This window comes from Oppia nitens, unplaced genomic scaffold, assembly GCF_028296485.1.
Source record: "Oppia nitens isolate AA-2021 unplaced genomic scaffold, nextdenovo-longstitch-racon4-pilon3 scaffold3_pilon_pilon_pilon, whole genome shotgun sequence".
Lineage (NCBI taxonomy): Eukaryota > Metazoa > Arthropoda > Arachnida > Sarcoptiformes > Oppiidae > Oppia > Oppia nitens.
The window spans coordinates 3,810,799-3,829,195 of record NW_026533221.1 but is presented as its reverse complement, the minus strand read 5'-3'; the positions used below and the strand labels follow the sequence as shown (position 1 = coordinate 3,829,195).

The following is an 18,397-nucleotide window of genomic DNA, read 5'->3' as shown; positions in this document are numbered from 1 at the left end:
GTATACCTGTTTATCCCATTGCATATAACTTATTGAAATCATATCTTTTTAAAATAATTTAATAATTTATATATAAAGTATTTATATTTAAAAATTTAAACAAAACTATTTTTGAAAGCACTTCATGAGGTAATCGTTCTGTACTTTAACAGTATTTTTGAAATAATTTGTAAAATGAATTAAATCGACAATTATTGATAAGTTGTTGATTGAATTTGCCTTAATTTAGTTATATATATATATTTATATATCTTAATTTTATTAAACAATATTAAAAATGTTTTTAAAAATATATTTTAATTTTGAATTTATTATATTTCATTGGTTTTAACATTAATTACATTAATGCTGTTAATGTAATTATGGTTACCCAATCAGAAAAGTTATATAAGTATAATAAATTAGGATTAACAATACATTTTTGTTTAACAACTTATATTTATATATAGATTATTATAGTTGAAATAATTATAATAAGTTATAATGTATTATTAGTTAGCATTTTAAAAATTAAAATAATTTCTGAATTATTATCTGAAATAATTAATATTTGAATATTACTTTTTACATGTAATTCATAAAAATATTGTATAATTTCATCACTATTTTGTTAATAGAGTATTAATATTATTAGTAGTATTGAACATAATTTAATCATATAAATGATTCAATAACTAAATACTGTTTTATTAAGGTTTTCATTAATTAATAGCTGAGAAGTTTTTTGTGGTATAGTTTACTGCAAATAGGAAGATGTCTTTTGATAGCATCATCATTGAAGAGTCGCTTACAATAATTGCATTGTTTTAGAGTTGGTTTTGTTAGTTCCCAAGTGGTTGGACCCGACGGGTCATCTTTGGCCGAACGTATTGATGCCAAACAGTACTCATGTTTTTGCCTCCAATTCCACTTCTTTGACTCATCTGTCGGCTCATTCTGCTGTTGAATAAAATTTTATTAATATTTAATAATAAAATTCAAACAATGATATAATACATACATTTATAGATTTGCGATAAAAATGCAAATATTCGTTGGGTTGTCCTTTAAATCTTTGTTTAGTTGAGTCATAAGCCGGTCTCTCCTTATTTGAGATCACCTCACATATTGACTGATGCTTTTCCAACCTATCGATGGCATTGAAATATCGGCCGCAATGACCACACGGGTATCCATCAGATCTGGCTTTAAATAATGGCCGCTCTTTCGGTTTGGAAGTGCTTTTGTTTTGCGTCCGAATCAACAGTTTTCTCGGTTTTCTTTGCTCTGCTAAACCACTCTTTGAATTCAATGATTTATTTAAGTTATCACTAATTTTATTAACAGATGTCTTATTGTAGTTATTATTATCCGAAAAATTTGTTTCCAACTTATTTGAAGTGATTTTGGGTGCATTTCTTATTAAAACTTTATTGGCAACACTGGGAACAACTTTATGGGCACTACTGGTATTGTCTTTGAATTTTGTCGAAGAAGCAAACGATACATTTGGTTTAGGAGATCCATTACAACCAACAACACTGGGATATCTTGAATTTGTTGAGGATATAGTACTTTTCGATTCATATCTATCACTATTATTAGTATTATTAGTATTATTAGTATTATTGATATTATTATTAACATCATTACTACTATAATAATCATTACTTTCTGTTTCAACTTTAATATAATGAACTTTTTTGCCTTCATTTGAATCTAAAGTTAAATTTTCGCGAAATTTATTTCGCATTTCATCTAATTTTGAATACATTTTTCTTAGACAACAAATAAACTTTATACTAAAAAACAGTAAAATTATATATAATAATAATAAGTTATACAAATTATTTGATAAACTTTTTAAAGCTTTTTGTAAGTAATGAATAATTCGTGCAAATAAATGGTTTTTCTCGTTGGCATTCAATGGTAGTGTTTGTGGTTATCGATAGTGAAGTTCGCCTAATAAGGCATTTTGAAGGCTCATTGTTGGCAATCGTAGTCTTAAAAAGTGTGGGCCGTATTGACTTCAACCTCACGACTGACTGCCACTCATTTGTATCAAACAAAATATTTTTTTCACTTTAATTATCATTTGTTTTTTTCTTTAGTCAAAAATACTTGAGAAATAAAACATTGAAAAAATCTATTTGTTAATAAAAAAATCATTAATCGATTCATTAATTTATGTCTATTTGTTTGTTATATATTTATACAAGTATTGTAAATATACTATTTTTAATGCATGCATTTTATTTTTGTTTTTGAAATAAACTTTATTTAAACTTTATTTTTATAGTCTATCTAAAATTATATAACTAATAATTTTAACTATTTATTAATATATATATATATATATATAAATACTATTCGTTTCAGACAACTATTTGAAGTTTAATTAACTTTTAAGGACTAAAATTATTGAGTGGGAAGTGATTAAAATGATTTCAAGTTTATCAAAACTTTGTGTAGCAAAATAAATATACATTAAAATCAGATACAATATATACATTTAGTATATCTATTGTCTAGTATACCGGTATATAATTATATATACAGTATATATACTTTAAACATCTCTATATTGAATTGATATGAATTAAAATTATTTTATTTAGACTGCAATACAACTATTATTAGCTGATTTTCAACTGCATATATTTAATATGTATAATGGTTGAGACAAAATTAAACATTTTAGCATTTAGTTTATAAAATCATTTATTTTTATTTAATTATATATATATTTTTATATATAATAGTTTATATTGTAAAAGACAAACAAACAAATAAAAAATAAATATATTAATTATTTTGTACTTTAAAAAGTTGAATTTATTTTACAAAACAACAGAAAATTGTGAACAAAAAACAAACTTAATTTATAAATGAAATGATGGGTTAATATGGTTGAGTGATAACTGACTCGTCTTCACTGTCATCTTCATCATCAATGATGGTGTCGTCAAACCACGAGGAACAGGATGTCGACGTTTCGTTGGCCAGTAGTGCTGATGAGGCATTGCTCGGTGGCATCGCATCTACTGATAGACTATTACTGTTAGCACTGTGCCAACGATTATTAGCGGCACTGCTACCACTGTGTGCGCTCAAGTGATGACTTTTGGATACATGTCCTCCGTGTGCGTCCTTTTTCAGTCTTTTCTCTTTAGCCCTTCTATTCTGAAACCATACCTTTATTTAAAAATGTAATCAATGTTTAGTATATTTTATAAATTAATATATATATCAAGTAAATACCTGAACGACTCTCATATCAAGACCCGTGTCATGACTGAGCTGTTCCCTCACATGTCGGGCGGGTTTTGGAGAGTTATTGTACGCTATCTTAAGTGTCTCGAGTTGTTTGGCAGTTATGGTGGTTCGCGGTCTCTTTGATGAGGACTCTGTTTACATAAACATTCAATTGATTTTACATTTTAGCAATTTTGCTGAAATTAATTCATTATAAGGTTTAATTCAAGTAAAATATATTTTGATATATAAAAATAAATAAATTTCATGAAATTGCATTATATAGTATAGTATTATATGTCAAGATTATAGTGATCTATTTATTTATTAGTAATCTTTTTTGTTTTATATTACACTTTTTTTAAAAAATTTATATATTAATCTGCGAGTTCATTATATCGATATATAATTTAGATATATTGACAGATAAAAGATTTTTTTTATCAAAAAATATATAAATTATTATTAAATTAACTGCAAAATGACTCTACTGACATGTTTTAATATAATTGCTAAAAATTTTGATTGACTAAATTATTAAACTGGTTTTTTAAAAATATTCTGAATATGCAATTATACTTAAATTTATGAATTTGATGTATAATTTTATATTGTATTTATATTATATGGTTGTAAGTGATATACCTCTTTGTTTAGCCGATTCATAATCCGTCTTACAAACCAATTTGTTGTCCTCCATTAGATAAAACTCATCGCCTATTTATAATAAATTACATACAGATATTAACACTTATTATTTATATGTCAATTTAGTTACAATGTAATTACAAATATATTTAAATAACATTTAGTTAATTTTATAATAATAATAATAACTTCATTTGATAATTATTTTTTTATAATTAATTTATCTAGCAGAACATAATATTAATTAATAGTATTATTTTTTATATACTGTATATTAATTATTAATAATCTACATAATTAATTCTTATTTACTTTAACGAAAAAAATAAATAAAAATAAATTTAAAACATAACTATTTAATATAAATTACTATAATATAAAATAATATTAATTTAATTTTTATGTACATTAATACTGAATATAGATTGACTAATTATAATAGCAAATACAATACATGGTTTTATTTGAAACATATCTCTAAGCAATTAATAATAAATAAATGAAATGCAAATTTGTAAGACACGTACCGGTATTTAAAGCTCTTTTACAAAGAATACAATTGAAACAATGCATGTGATAGACATTGTCCTGAGCTCTCCTCACTATTGCCGTCGGCGCTATTCCTGTGTCAACAACAGTGGGCACAGTTAGCTATATATTTATATATATATATTTAAACAAAATCCAATTTATATGGTTAGGAAACAAGTGGTTGTCATAAAATACCCAGTTCACAATTTGCACATTTAGTTTTTGCGAATCGCTTATAGAAGTCATCCTTGCAATAGGGCTGTCCGTTTCGCATATAACACTTAACAGTCAGCGTTGTGTGACACTCACAGCAGACTAAACACCCTTTTTTTAGAAAAGTTAATTAATATTTATAGATAACTATTAATATATATTGGATTGAAATTTGGACAGCAATTAATTAGCAATGATTAAATGATTTATTGTGTAATACCTGAATGCCAACAAGTGTGCCTATCATTATCGTGACCTAATTTCAATATAAATCTATCAAAAATAATACCATCGCATCCATTGCATCGGGGTAGGGTATCTTAAAAAATTAAACAAACAGTCTATTTATCAATATAATCAATATTAACATCATTTGATTAACACAAAAAATCATAAATATCATGTTATCAATAGACTATTAAATATATACATATTTTATCAAACGTACAATTGAAATATTTTAGCTCAAAACAATGATAAGACATTATATAGATTGTAGTTTTTACTCTAAAAAGTCAATCACACAAAAATTGATTTATATTGTATAGATTCAAAATAAATATCTTGATGATATTTTAGTTGAAAAATTTGTTACTTTATTTGTCAAGATAACATAAAAAATAAATAAATATTAGCAATGCAAAGTTTACATAGTGATTCATAAAAATATATTTAATAAATTTATCACAATATACAGTATCATATTGTATAAAGTTTATACAGTAAACTATAGGAAAACATAAATCAAATCAATAAATAAAATATAATAAAAATTGAAGAGTCATTTTGATGTTATATTTGTCGGAAAACCAACAGTGATATAACCATAACATACAGTAGATCTTCCTTTCAGGATATATCACATCAAATGGTTTGTTGGTCTCTCTCTCCCATTACTCTCAACAGTATTTCCCTACGACGACCAGTCTATTACTCCATAAGCTGTCTATTGTGTAGCAGTGGTCCAGAACCGGGGGCTCAATGGCATGCCAGCCACGGCTCAGGTGTGTTTTACTGGGCTTTTATAATGTACACATCATATATTACAACAATACCAGTGATACACTCAAGTCAGTCAATAGCCGCACGTGCCGTCAGTACTACACTAATGCATTGACTGGAGAGCACACGCGACACGAGACTTCCAATTAGTTATTACTACCGATTCGTCATATATTTTATGATCAAATTTTCAGCCTTTTTTAGCTTTCAATCGATTTATGATCTCAACCCAAGATTTTAATGCTTTTATGGACTCAATTTGCATTCAATTTATATTAATATTCATATAAACACTACATTAATATAAAGATTTTTTACAAATATGTATCTATAATAGGAATTGTAATTTCAATTACGATTTTTTAATATATAAATTTATTTAGCTTTTTAAAAAAAAGATATTTGAACTGCCCTTATGTTAAACATAATATTTATATCTGAGATGTTTAAGTAAAATATTATAAATATTATATTAACATTAAAATTATTTATATTTTTATAAAAAAATGCTGTAAACGACATAATTTAATCGTTTATTGATATATTAGTTTTTTTCAAGAAAATAAAACACACGAAATATTGTTTGTTTTTTGGCTTTAGTGCCAAATATTTAGTCAGTGATGTGTGTTATGTATACATTGTATATATAAGAGCTCTGACTATAGATAATAATGGAGTGGATATGTAAGACACGCACAACTACTCATACGGGTGTCGTTGGTTATGATGTCGGCGCTCATATAATGCAAACTTTATGAACCATCTGCTGATGATATGCTGCACAAGTATGTCGAGAGTTAATGGAAAACATTATTTTAGATATTATTAGTATTGAATCCACTATTATATATATATATACTGTATATTATATATGACTGACTATTGAGGTGAGTCGGGTGGAGCTGATTGTGGCCATAGTAACGGTGCCTAAAGTAAACCACTTGATAGGTATTAGCGCCGATGTCACTAATGTTGGTCTCATGAATGGTGTGCTGTCAGTCCCTAAAGTTTTTCATGTGTTTCATCCTCTAGTGTTGTATTGAATCACAAATATGTGATTCATTTGTTATTTTACTCATTTGTCTGTATTATTATAAAAATAGTGCTAATGTTTAAAACGAGACTCGACTGCTATATTGACAAATACCGTGCATTTAATATCAAATATATTACTAGTATTTAAAGTCAAACAATTAATGTTGCAATATATCGATTAAATAAAATGATAAAATAAAAAGTTTGTTTTGAGGGTGTTTTGCATTTACAAGACATTTGCATAATGTCAACAACAAAAGCACTATACAAATGACAATCTTGAGATAAATTAAATTAAAAATATAAGTCAATAAAAACCATTTTATGGATTTTATATAAAATTTTATCAAATCATTTGATTGTATTGTTCACTATATGCAGTGTTAGACAACAGGCTCTACCAATTAGTGCCGAAGTCAGAGGTTAAATGTTGACGGAAACCGCAAAAAGTCGCACAGAGTTTGATATAATTGAATTGTGTTGGCGAGAGAGCTATCAAACCATAGGAAAGGCATATCAAATAGAGTAGAAAACAGAGAAATAGAGACAAAACAGAGAGCTCAGGGACTGTAAGCTTAAACATAGACTCAATCGTTACTTTACACAACATTGCATTTTGTTGGCGAACACTGTTTATAGTTTTTAGTGATGGGATGTATGGGATGTGCACTTTAGGTTTGACGCGCGTGCTTTGCGCTGTCGATTTGTCAGATGGGGAAAGTCATGTGGGGGTAAAAGTGATTTGAGTAAAAGCATTTTAACTTGATTACTTTGCCTCTTCTACACACACACACACACACACATACACACACATACATACATACATACACACATCACAGTATATACATGTAATATATGTTACAGCCATACAAAAAGTATACTAAGTATTGATTTTTGTGTCGGCAATAACAATACGGCTTAAATGTATTTGTATTGAGTACCAGTCAGTCATATAAGTTATATATAGTTTTATGAATATATAATTCACACCAATTTATGCATCGATTCTCTCTCTCTTTATGTTTTCTAATGCTTTTCATTTGTGTGTGAAAAACATAATTGAATTGAATATCATTGCAAATAAAACTTTTAGATGATCTAAATAAGTGTCCGAAAGGGAAATGGGATTCACTGATATCACTATATAGTAATGATAATAAGTCTCAGGAGTGGTCCCACACCATAACATACTCACAAATAGCAGACCATATCATAGAATATAATACATATAAAGTTGATATCTATAGAGGTTTGTTGGGTTTGTTGGTTAGCTTTATATAAAAAGCTTTTAGTATTGACTAAATGGCATCATTTGAGTCATTGATATAAAACACCATAAATGCAGTGAAGTATCATTACAGACATTAAAGCCAAACGTATAGACAAAAACATTGAATGAATGATAACTTTATATATGAGATGCTTTAGTAAAGAGGAGGAGAAGCGATGGTTAAGACATCGATTGATGAGTGAAAGTCATTGAGGGTTCACTTTAGACAGTGTTTCACTCAACGGTCACTCAAAATGGGTTTGTCCTCATCATTGATGTGACCAAACAATAATCAATGATATATAAGGGTAGCAACAAATATCTTGTGCAACAAATCATAACAAGACATTCCTCTTGTTTTTTAACATTACATTCAAAACATGTGAATACAACATATCAATCAAACACATTAAATGCCATTCATTTGTCTCTATATTCTTATATTAGAAAAAGTCGACAAAATTTATTGAAAAAGTATTCAATTGAAACTACAAAATGAAGACTTTAATAATCAGATCTAATATCGACTGTCTTTCTATTCAACAGAACAGCTAACTTGCGGTACAATTCTTTTGATCAAAAAATATATATATACTGTATATGTCTTTATTTTGTTGTATTCAAAAATGTATTCAACTTATATATAATATATATTATATATCATAGACAACAAGCCGACAATACAACCAAGCAATTGGATTGTTAATCTGATGGATGAAAGGCAACAATAATAATCTCGGAGCTAACCGGCAAACAATGCAGATCTCAGCCAAACCATTGACTACATGTATGCCTGTGTTGAAAAGCAAAGCCTCTTTTCAGTGCCAGTGCTCTACCAGTGCTCTACTTTAGAGAACACGAGTCAAAAAGCTGTCTCTAGTTCTCTCTCTCTCTCTCTCTCTCTCTCTCTCTCTCTCTCTCTCTCTCTCTCTCTCTCTCTCTGCTCTATGTTTTCTGTGTTCATAGAGCTTTAGAGACTGCACTCCAGCAGAGTTGCATCGTTCTAACAGTTCATCTGTTCATTGAAACCCATATATATATAGTATAGAGTCAAAAGGCTGATCCACTCAGTCAACTGATCACTACATTCTATATAATAATAATAATACTAATACTAATACCAGTGCTAATACTATCATAAAGACTGAACCTATAATATAAACGCATGTCTGCATTAGCCAAGCACAGGCACATTACACCTAAATCGCAATAATGCATACAAATGATGCTCTAACCAGACAACCTGACTGTCCATCTGCTATGCAAATCAATTAAATCCTAACATTAAAACTTCTTATTTATTTTTGAATACAAATATAATCTAAGAATTGCATTCATATATAAAAATAATTTTCTAATAATTTGCAATAAATAATACTTTAATTGAACGGAAATGCAAAAATAATTAGACAGATATCACCGCAAATACATTAAAGATTTATACGATATTATATGAAACATTGACAGCTGTGACCAAATATGAGTACATATAGTGATGATATAAAAAGTGATGAACTGATGGACCGACACAACAACAACAATGCACTGGCAATGATAGGGAGGCATAACATAATTGAATTAACTAATGTATAATTGTATTTGTATTGAATAGCATGTCTATCAATGGCGTAACAATTATTCTGCAATCACTATATTTGTTGTTTTTACGATAATATAAATAATAAAATTTTTAATTATTTTATCAACTAAATTTTTTTTATTATTTACTTTATAGCTATCAAAAAATATCTAAAATTATAACACTATATAACAATGAATAAATCATTTAAATATTTATATATTAGATATGTTGTACGAAAAAAGTCAAATAACTTATTCATAAAAAACATCACATTTTTTGTATTTAAAATTTACGTTTAAAAAAGTTAGCGTAAAAATCAACAAAACAACGAAATACAAAACACAAATACAAATATATAGTTTTTAATGGTTTGAATGGCTAAACAAATAAATGCATTGTTTTTATAGGAAATCATTAAGTGTTGTAAAAATATTAGCTGTACTGCAGTGAAGTGCTATTTCGAGAATCACTTCACTATCCATAGGATAACATGGAGTGGTTATAGCACTCAATAAAAAGGGCATCTGTTTTATGCTGACATTAAAAGCGACTAATTTTTGTCAAATATAAGACCATAAGATTAGTACTTATTATTAAAATATTATTATTAAAAAATGTTTGCATACATTATTTGTCAACAAATATTTATAATTGATATACTGTATATATTTTTTGGTTAATATTTAAAGTTTTATCCAAAATTGAATAATAACAAAAACAATAATGTATTATTATAACGATTTTGATTTAGCGTTCAAATTGAGTGTTTAACAATTATTTACATAAAAATCATTAGTTTATTTAAACAAGTATCATTTTTTTGTAATACAACTTTCCCATTAAATAACCATATTTTGTAACATTATATGGTTTGTTTAAATAAGCTAATGATCTTAATATTTATGTTGTGTTAACAACTATTTATTCATGTATTCATATCATAATGTGCTCTATGAATGACTGTCCTAAAGATATGGCAGGTGAATGTGATTTAAATGAGAGAGAGAGAGAGAGAGAGAGAGAGAGAGAGAGAAAGGAAAAGAGAGAGGAAAAGAGAGTTTACAAATTTCAGGTATAAAATCATAAAATCTATATTAGTATCTATTGAATGATCAATTTTAATGCTATTGTAATTTCAATAACAATAAGTTAAAAAATATATTATATTATATTATATTATACTTTATTAAGTCATATACAGTATATGACTTTTTTGTGAATGTTTGTATTTATTTATTTTAACTTATTTATTCAATTATTAAAAACTTTTGTCTAAGATAAAAACTACATTTAATGACAAAACTTACAATTAATTATTTATATAAAATTTAATTTGGCAAAATTTATATATAAATCACAATTTAATTAAATAGAGTATATTGTAGTCATTTTTCCAAATGTATATCAAATAAAATATATAGAAGTTAAACCTTTTTAATAAGAAGATATATATATATATTGTATAAAATTCTTTAAATATAATTTATTATTTGCTATAAGATATTATTTAAGTTTATATTAGTTTATTAGTATTTTTATAAACATATGAATAACATTTATCAATAGCATATATGAATATAATCAATGAACTCTTGATATAATAAATAAAAATATTTCAATGTAAATAAATGTTTTTTTAAACTACCGATAATTGCAAAAATTGCAACAAATATTCAAGTTTATGAAGTAATGATTATAAAATTTAAATGATAATAATTCATACCTTGTAGTGCTTTATTGTTTGCGAGGGCAGGAAAAAGGTGTTCGTCCATCATTTTGTTGACTTATTTAAAAAAAATCAATTTTTACAAATAAATATAAAAAACAACAATTATTAGTAGTTATTTGGTCACCACTGACCCAGTGCTCTATGAAAATAAGTGAAAATAAACAAATAATGTTTTTACAGTTATTCTGTTCATATATTATTATTATTATTATTATTATTATTATTATTATTATTATTATTTTATTAATATATAAAGTTTCAATTTTTTTGCAATAGTTATATAATAAAAGTATTACAAGAATTTGCTGTTCAATTCTGGTCTTAAAATTCTTGACAATTTCAAACCCATGTGGTCTATGGGCACGTCTGAAAATAGCACATGCGTTGCTAACAGTGCCATACGATTGGAAAGCCTACTAAAAATCAATGAAGGATTATAATGACTACCACTCCTACAAATATATATAAATACAGACACACACACATACACATATGTATGTATATATATATATACAAATATTCCGTATATTTAATATTTTTATATAAAAATCTTTTATTTTAAAAAATGTTATCTTATTGTTAATGCAACAGTTTCTAAAATTTCATCTTTATTTTGATCGACTCACTAAATCTCAAATCTTTATTTATTATAAAACATTTTTCAATTTTGACTAATAATAATGTTTTTACATTTATTTAACATTTAATAGATTATACCGGTATACAGATTAACATCAAACTTTAAAATTATTTTATTTTATGTAATTTTTATATTGTTCATCTCTCTTTTTATTTATTTATTAATGATATTCAATAATTTATAAAATATTAGTATTATATTAAATAAAAATTAAAAAATTAAAAAATTAAAAAATTAAAAATAAATAACAAATTATATATTGATATTTTTATTATAAAAAATAATTCTTAGTTGATTAGTAAATAATAAAAAAATTGATAAATATTTAATAAAATAGAAACTATATGTCCTGGACACTATTATAATAATTAGTAAAACAAAACAAAAAAGTAAGCTTTTCTATCAAAGTGATGACTGACCTACAGTGTGTCACAGTTATAACCCGTATCCAACTGTCCTCTGGGTATACACAACACACGCGAAGCCAAATTGATGGCAAATATTTTGTTCATTTGTTGATTTTATATTGAATTAAAAATACAAGCGTTGAGTACAACCCCAGGCATTCAATGTGTGTTTTTTGTGGCAAACAATCATTACATCGCTTATAACATACAATTTTAGTATACATTAGACTAATTCAATTATAATGTAATAATAGAGTTGACAGGCCTTAGGTTCCGGCGTTAAGACCTTTATGGGTGACAACAGCGGAAAATAAGTAAATTTGTTGGATATTCCGTGAAATACACGTGCGATTTGAGAGTATTGTTTGGGATATTGTTCCTACTTTTGTGACAATCTATTGTAATCTTAAAATATTAAATACAAAATTGCTTTTGACATTTGGTTTGTCTCTGAAATCTTTATATATATGATTATATATTAATGCATATAAAGCAAGTGAATGAGATAAAGTCATTGTTAAGATAATAGTTGTCATTATTATGATAAACATTTTAAACTTGATTTTTGAAAAAAAATGTTATTTTTTCATTTATCATTTAAGCAAAATTTTAAACAATTATAAATTAAGATATATTTGCTTATTATACTTAAATTACTGCATTGCTAGTACTACTTTTTTCTAGTCATATATTGAATATAAAATTATTTTACATAATTGTTTATTTTATGTACTATATTATATTAATGTTTAGTAATTTAACTAAAAGAATAAAATTAAAATAAGTCAAAATAAAATATTGAATAAGACAGTTATGCAAACAATTTAATTAATTAGTAATAGTTTGCTTAAAAGCTTTGAAACTAAAGTTTTTATCAAATTAAGCTTATATTTTGTAAGTCTTGTAATATAATATTATAGTTATGAGTAAAATAAGTTATGATTAAACATGTAATAGAGAATCACTGCTGTTATATATATGATATTATTTTTAAATAAATTGTTTGAATAAATGATTTAAATGACCAAATAATGAGTTGAAATGAATAAAAATCTTAATCGTAACAAATGCTAACATAAGTAATAAATTAAAATTCATAACTTTTATGTATAGTTTTTAAATATATCAATGAGTTTGGAGAATATGTTTGCAAAAACAGTAACAGATGTGAGATGTGATGAAATATTCAGTGCTTATAAACATTGAGCACAAGTAGACAGCACTGGACACAAATGGCAGTGCAAACGGCACGTGCCGTACAATAGTGTGTATGTGATGAGTGAATCGCATCACCATTTAATGGGTGACGCTTTATAAAGAACTCCATTTACTTGTGAACACTATTAGACCGTTTAAAACGCTTTGCATTCATTGTCACCTCTCAATCCTCCCTGTCCTCAGCTTCTCTCTCTCTCTCTCTCTCTCTCTCTCATACATAGCACTTAAACATTGCCTTTTAATAGTCATGAGGATTGTCAGCAATGGTTATGTTAATGTGTAAAAGTTAGTGAGAGGACTACTTTACATATACTGTATGCCAATATCGCCAATCTTTACAAATACTACTAAATCATCGGATTGTAAGCCAAAATAATTGATGAGACTTTAGACACATTTATAAAGCCAATGATGATATCATTTTTTATTCATCGATAATTTTATGCTTAAACACACATACATTTAATACAATTTAATTGATAATAAGTATTATGTGTTAATAAACTTAAAATTAGACAAATATAACTAAAATATGAAAATATTTCCACAAAAAATAGATAATTAAATTAAATTATAAAATTTCATAAACTAATGACAATATTTTATATTTATTTGATTAACTCTTTTTATTGTTAAAATGAGATCCGTTTAAATATAATAATAATAATAATTTTGACAATAATTCAAATAATTCTTGAGTCAACTCTGGAAGAGACGCAAACAGAAACTTCTGTGAGAACAACCTCTTCGTTAACTACACTTCCACTCAATGATTATCACAATCGCAGAGATATTCGTGTTTTTTGGTCTCAAATGATCTCAAAATAAGATGTATTGTCACAAATGATTTTCTTTAATGTTTCTAAAAGCGATTGAATCAAACAACAGATTTTGCTTCAATTGAAGACCTCTTAATGTAGTTATAGTTTCAATCGATGGCTATAATTGAATCAAAACTCTTGTCGAGTAAAGGACTAAATAATATCTTCGCCCTTTGCCTTCAGTCGACTATCAATAAACAACTCAATCGTTGTCTCGTTGTCTCCACATCTTCATTGCCATTCAAGTCTTAAATTTGATCCAAAGTTTCTATTTTGTAATCAATTGATTTACTTTAATACTGTTTCTTCATTTTATCCATTGAATCAAACAACAAATCATTGAACCAATCAATTAGTAGTAGTTTCTTAGATAAAATTAATTACAGTATTATAGTATTTTTATTTTTTAAAAAAACAATCGAGACATTAAATACAAATATATTTAATTAATTATTTAATATAATTATTTTTGTTTTAAATTATACACTTTGTTTTTTAAAAAATTATTTTTTAATTTATGAATTAATTAATTTATTATTATTATTATTATATGTTACAATTGTAGTTAGCTAAATATAATTTAATAAATATTAAAACTATAGTTATATATATTAAATTATTATATAAGGTTTTATATAATTTTATGGCAGAAAATAAATTATAATTACAATTGTTTTAACATTTAATAAAAATATATCCAATTTACAACTAATTTATAATTAACTAAAATAGTAACAATTATAATTTTAATAATAATAATAATAAGCTATATTATTTTCGTTAATTTATTTAAAAACTTCTACAATAAAGATTATATTTAATAAATAATTTAACTTCTAATTAAATATAAGATTCAATTTTAAGTCACAAAAAATTTATACTGTATTTGTCTAGAATTTTTAATGTTAAATACTTTTAATAATACTTTTATTAATATCAATAAAAATGTAGGAATTTAGTCTAAATATGTTATTAAAAGTTTAATTTAGTTTAATATTATGTTGTCTTATAATTGTAATTAAGATTTTAACTTCCTTTGCATTCAATAATGTGTATACAATAGACATGAGCAGCGGTTTCTATAACTTATGTTTTATAATAATTATTACTAAATAAGAAAAATACTTTATTAGTTAATTATTGTAATAATTTTGAAAAAACATGTGAAATAAAGTTAAGATAAAATTAAACAATTTGTCCAACAATTTAGATATGATTTGACCATGCACAATTATTGGATATGTTAATACTCAAGAAATAGTCTAAAACTTGTTTGTTGACATATTATGATAAAAATTATACTTTATTTGTTAATTTTAATAGTATTATATAAACTATTTATTGGTCTATTTTAACTAATTTTTTAGATAGATATAAAAACGGACATAAAAGTGTTTGAAATGGTTTTTTTTGACTAACTATTAAAGTTATAAAATTAAATTAACATAATTTTTTTGTTTACTATTAATCCATGGAACAGATGTTATAATACAATAATATTTTTGCAAATTACGGCTCTGGGATGAACGGGTCAGTTATGTTATATATCTCAAAAAGTATAAGTGATATTAAAATTCTATAAAAAATCATAATATCCTAAATACAAATTCATTAAATACTTGTTTTGGTAATTTAAAAAATATGTTGTATTCAAATAAACAATAAATAAATATCAAAATTGTAATATTTTAATTTTTAGTAAATTAAAAATGGTATATTGTTATAGTATTAATTAAATAGTATTTCTAATTTTATGCTAAATAATTATTCTATATTTAAAATATTTAGATATGATTTAGTTTTTCAATAAAAAAAACTTATTCCCAATGATTATTCATTTATGAACCCCTGAGTGCCAACTATTGGTATTTATCGAAAACTTTTTATCTTATCGTAAGATTTAATCAATATATTCAAAACATTAATTTATTAATAAAAGCGTTCAAATTTTAAAAACATGATTATCATCAATATATATAAATATTGTAAACTTGAAAATTGTGTAAATAAATAGACTTTTGTAAATATATATATATATTATAACATTATTTAACAGATATTTTCAATTTATATTAATGTTATAAAATTACTATTTATATGTCAGTCACTGTATAGTTAATTACAAGTGACTTATTTCCAAAAAATAAGTTATAAAAAATAAACATTAAATTGTAATAAAATGTTTGATTTTGATTTTAGTAAATAAAGTTAGGTATTAAAACTGAATAAATTAAATAAAATTAAAAATTATAGTATGTTAGCGTTCCCTCAAGTTTTTCGGCAATTTCCCGATAAAATCTAATTTGTGACGTAAGAAAACTTTGCATCGCTTGCTTGAAGTCGTCTATTCTTTCTTCTTGGAATTGATTGATCTCTGCATACGTGGCAAATGTGACGACATCGGCGCGACTATTGATCTGATCCGCCGAAGTCTTGTCAATCTTGCCTTCTTCTAGCATTCTTTGGTGTTCCTTCTTCTTATTCATGGCTCCCTTGTGGACCTGCATGATCTCTGGCCAAGCCGTTAGTATGCCTTTGTATTCATGTAACATATCAGACATCGGCGCAAAATCATGTTTAGGTTCTTCAGCAAACAATCTGCCGATATCTTCATAGGTATCGCTCGTATTTTTTATGGCTTTATTTAGCGATTCGTTGCTTAAATTGCGTTCGACTCCACTGAAAGCAAATGAATCGGCGAGTGTTTGAAAAGAGTGGGCAATCTTAGAGAACTCCCTTTTGTAAGGACCGGCAAACTTCTTGCTTTGATCCTGTGCTGTTATGTACATTAACTTTACTGAATCATCCATTTTTGAAATAAATCGACTAAATTGATCCATTTTTCTGTCTACATCTATCATGTTTAGTGGGCCGCTATTAGGAGGTGGTTGTATAGCAAAGAATAGTGAGGCGCCCACCAACTCATCCTTTTCAGCCTTTCGTTTACCTAATTTCCATTTTTTCTCGTCCGGACCACACGTCAAGAAATGGTTCCACACATCCGATTGCGAGAGCACAGGATGTTTGCAAATACGGTTGACCCACGACTGTAGTTGTAGTCTTCTGTGTTCAATAAATTGGTCTTCATATCGGCCAGAAATTTGTTTATCGGGCAGAGCCGGTATCGGTATTGTTGTAAACTTTTCTTGAAACCTTTCGTGTAACCAATCAAAGTGTTTGTATCGACGACTCACTTGAATGCGAGTCGTGTCGGGTGTCAACTGATAGGCAATAAAGCTCTTCAGACCTTTCATTTTAGTCTCTTTCTTAGGCTTATCGACCATAACTTGACATAAATTGGGATTCGGTTCCCATTTATATGTACAATCGTTATCAATAATAAAGATGAAATTAGATTGATTGACATTTAATTTTTTATAACCCAATATATAGTCCTCTCCGCCGGACTTTACAAAAGTCGAAAATCGATTGAAACTTTTGCGAGCCGTTTGCTGTTGAATTGGTTTAGACGGACCGGTTATCGGCTGTATTTGCGACGTCGGAGTCGTTGCATTAGTACTATAAAGACTGGTCGGCGACTGCGGGCTGTAATCATAATTGGACTGAGAATTAGAGGCCTGACTGTCGTCGTCATCGTCCCAGTCATCGTCACCCCAATCGCCGTCATCATAGTTCGGGGCACTGTTGACCGCTTGCTGTATCTGCTGTACCGGCACTGGCGGTAATTCAGGTTGTGTTCGAGTATAGTCCTGTTGTACATCGGCTACGGGCTCCACATAACCGGCCGGAAAGAGTCCCGTTTGTCCCGATTGAGTGGTTCCCTCCCACCAGCCGTCGCCGATGTCCTGTCGGGTAACTATTTAAAAAACAAATAAAATTAATGATAACTTTTAATAATGTGATATAATATTACACCCGAATCGGTGGTCACTTACCGGTCAGTAAATCATTTATATTAATACTGAGTTCACCTGAATTTGGTTGAGCTATGAATTCATACAATACTCTGACTTTCATTTTATTATTAAAACATTAATAGCTTTGAAGGCACTAATTGTCACACAATTTGTACAAAAAATAAATATATTAAACACTAATTAAAATTA

The 18,397-nt window shown here is 26.5% G+C and overlaps 3 protein-coding genes across 3 annotated transcripts; all 3 read right to left on the bottom strand.

The window, feature by feature from the left end:
- Window positions 1-696: 696 nt before the first annotated feature.
- LOC128957840 (uncharacterized) lies at window positions 697-2,035 on the bottom strand. The gene is made up of 3 exons (XM_054303655.1): window positions 2,019-2,035; window positions 1,001-1,574; window positions 697-939 (listed from the first exon to the last, which is right to left on the bottom strand). Exons 1-3 carry the CDS (start codon window positions 2,033-2,035, stop codon window positions 706-708), a joined length of 825 nt encoding a protein of 274 aa, XP_054159630.1. The 3' UTR covers window positions 697-705.
- An 845-nt stretch (window positions 2,036-2,880) lies between these two features.
- Window positions 2,881-11,287, bottom strand: LOC128957839 (LIM/homeobox protein Lhx3-like). Its single transcript, XM_054303654.1, has 7 exons — window positions 11,239-11,287; window positions 4,847-4,945; window positions 4,609-4,737; window positions 4,410-4,505; window positions 3,880-3,951; window positions 3,241-3,386; window positions 2,881-3,174 (listed from the first exon to the last, which is right to left on the bottom strand). Exons 1-7 carry the CDS (start codon window positions 11,285-11,287, stop codon window positions 2,881-2,883), a joined length of 885 nt encoding a protein of 294 aa, XP_054159629.1.
- A 5,283-nt stretch (window positions 11,288-16,570) lies between these two features.
- On the bottom strand, window positions 16,571-18,397 carry LOC128957838 (sorting nexin-33-like). The gene is made up of 2 exons (XM_054303653.1): window positions 18,227-18,397; window positions 16,571-18,147 (listed from the first exon to the last, which is right to left on the bottom strand). The coding sequence occupies exons 1-2, from the start codon at window positions 18,306-18,308 to the stop codon at window positions 16,571-16,573; spliced, it is 1,659 nt and encodes a 552-aa protein (XP_054159628.1). The 5' UTR covers window positions 18,309-18,397.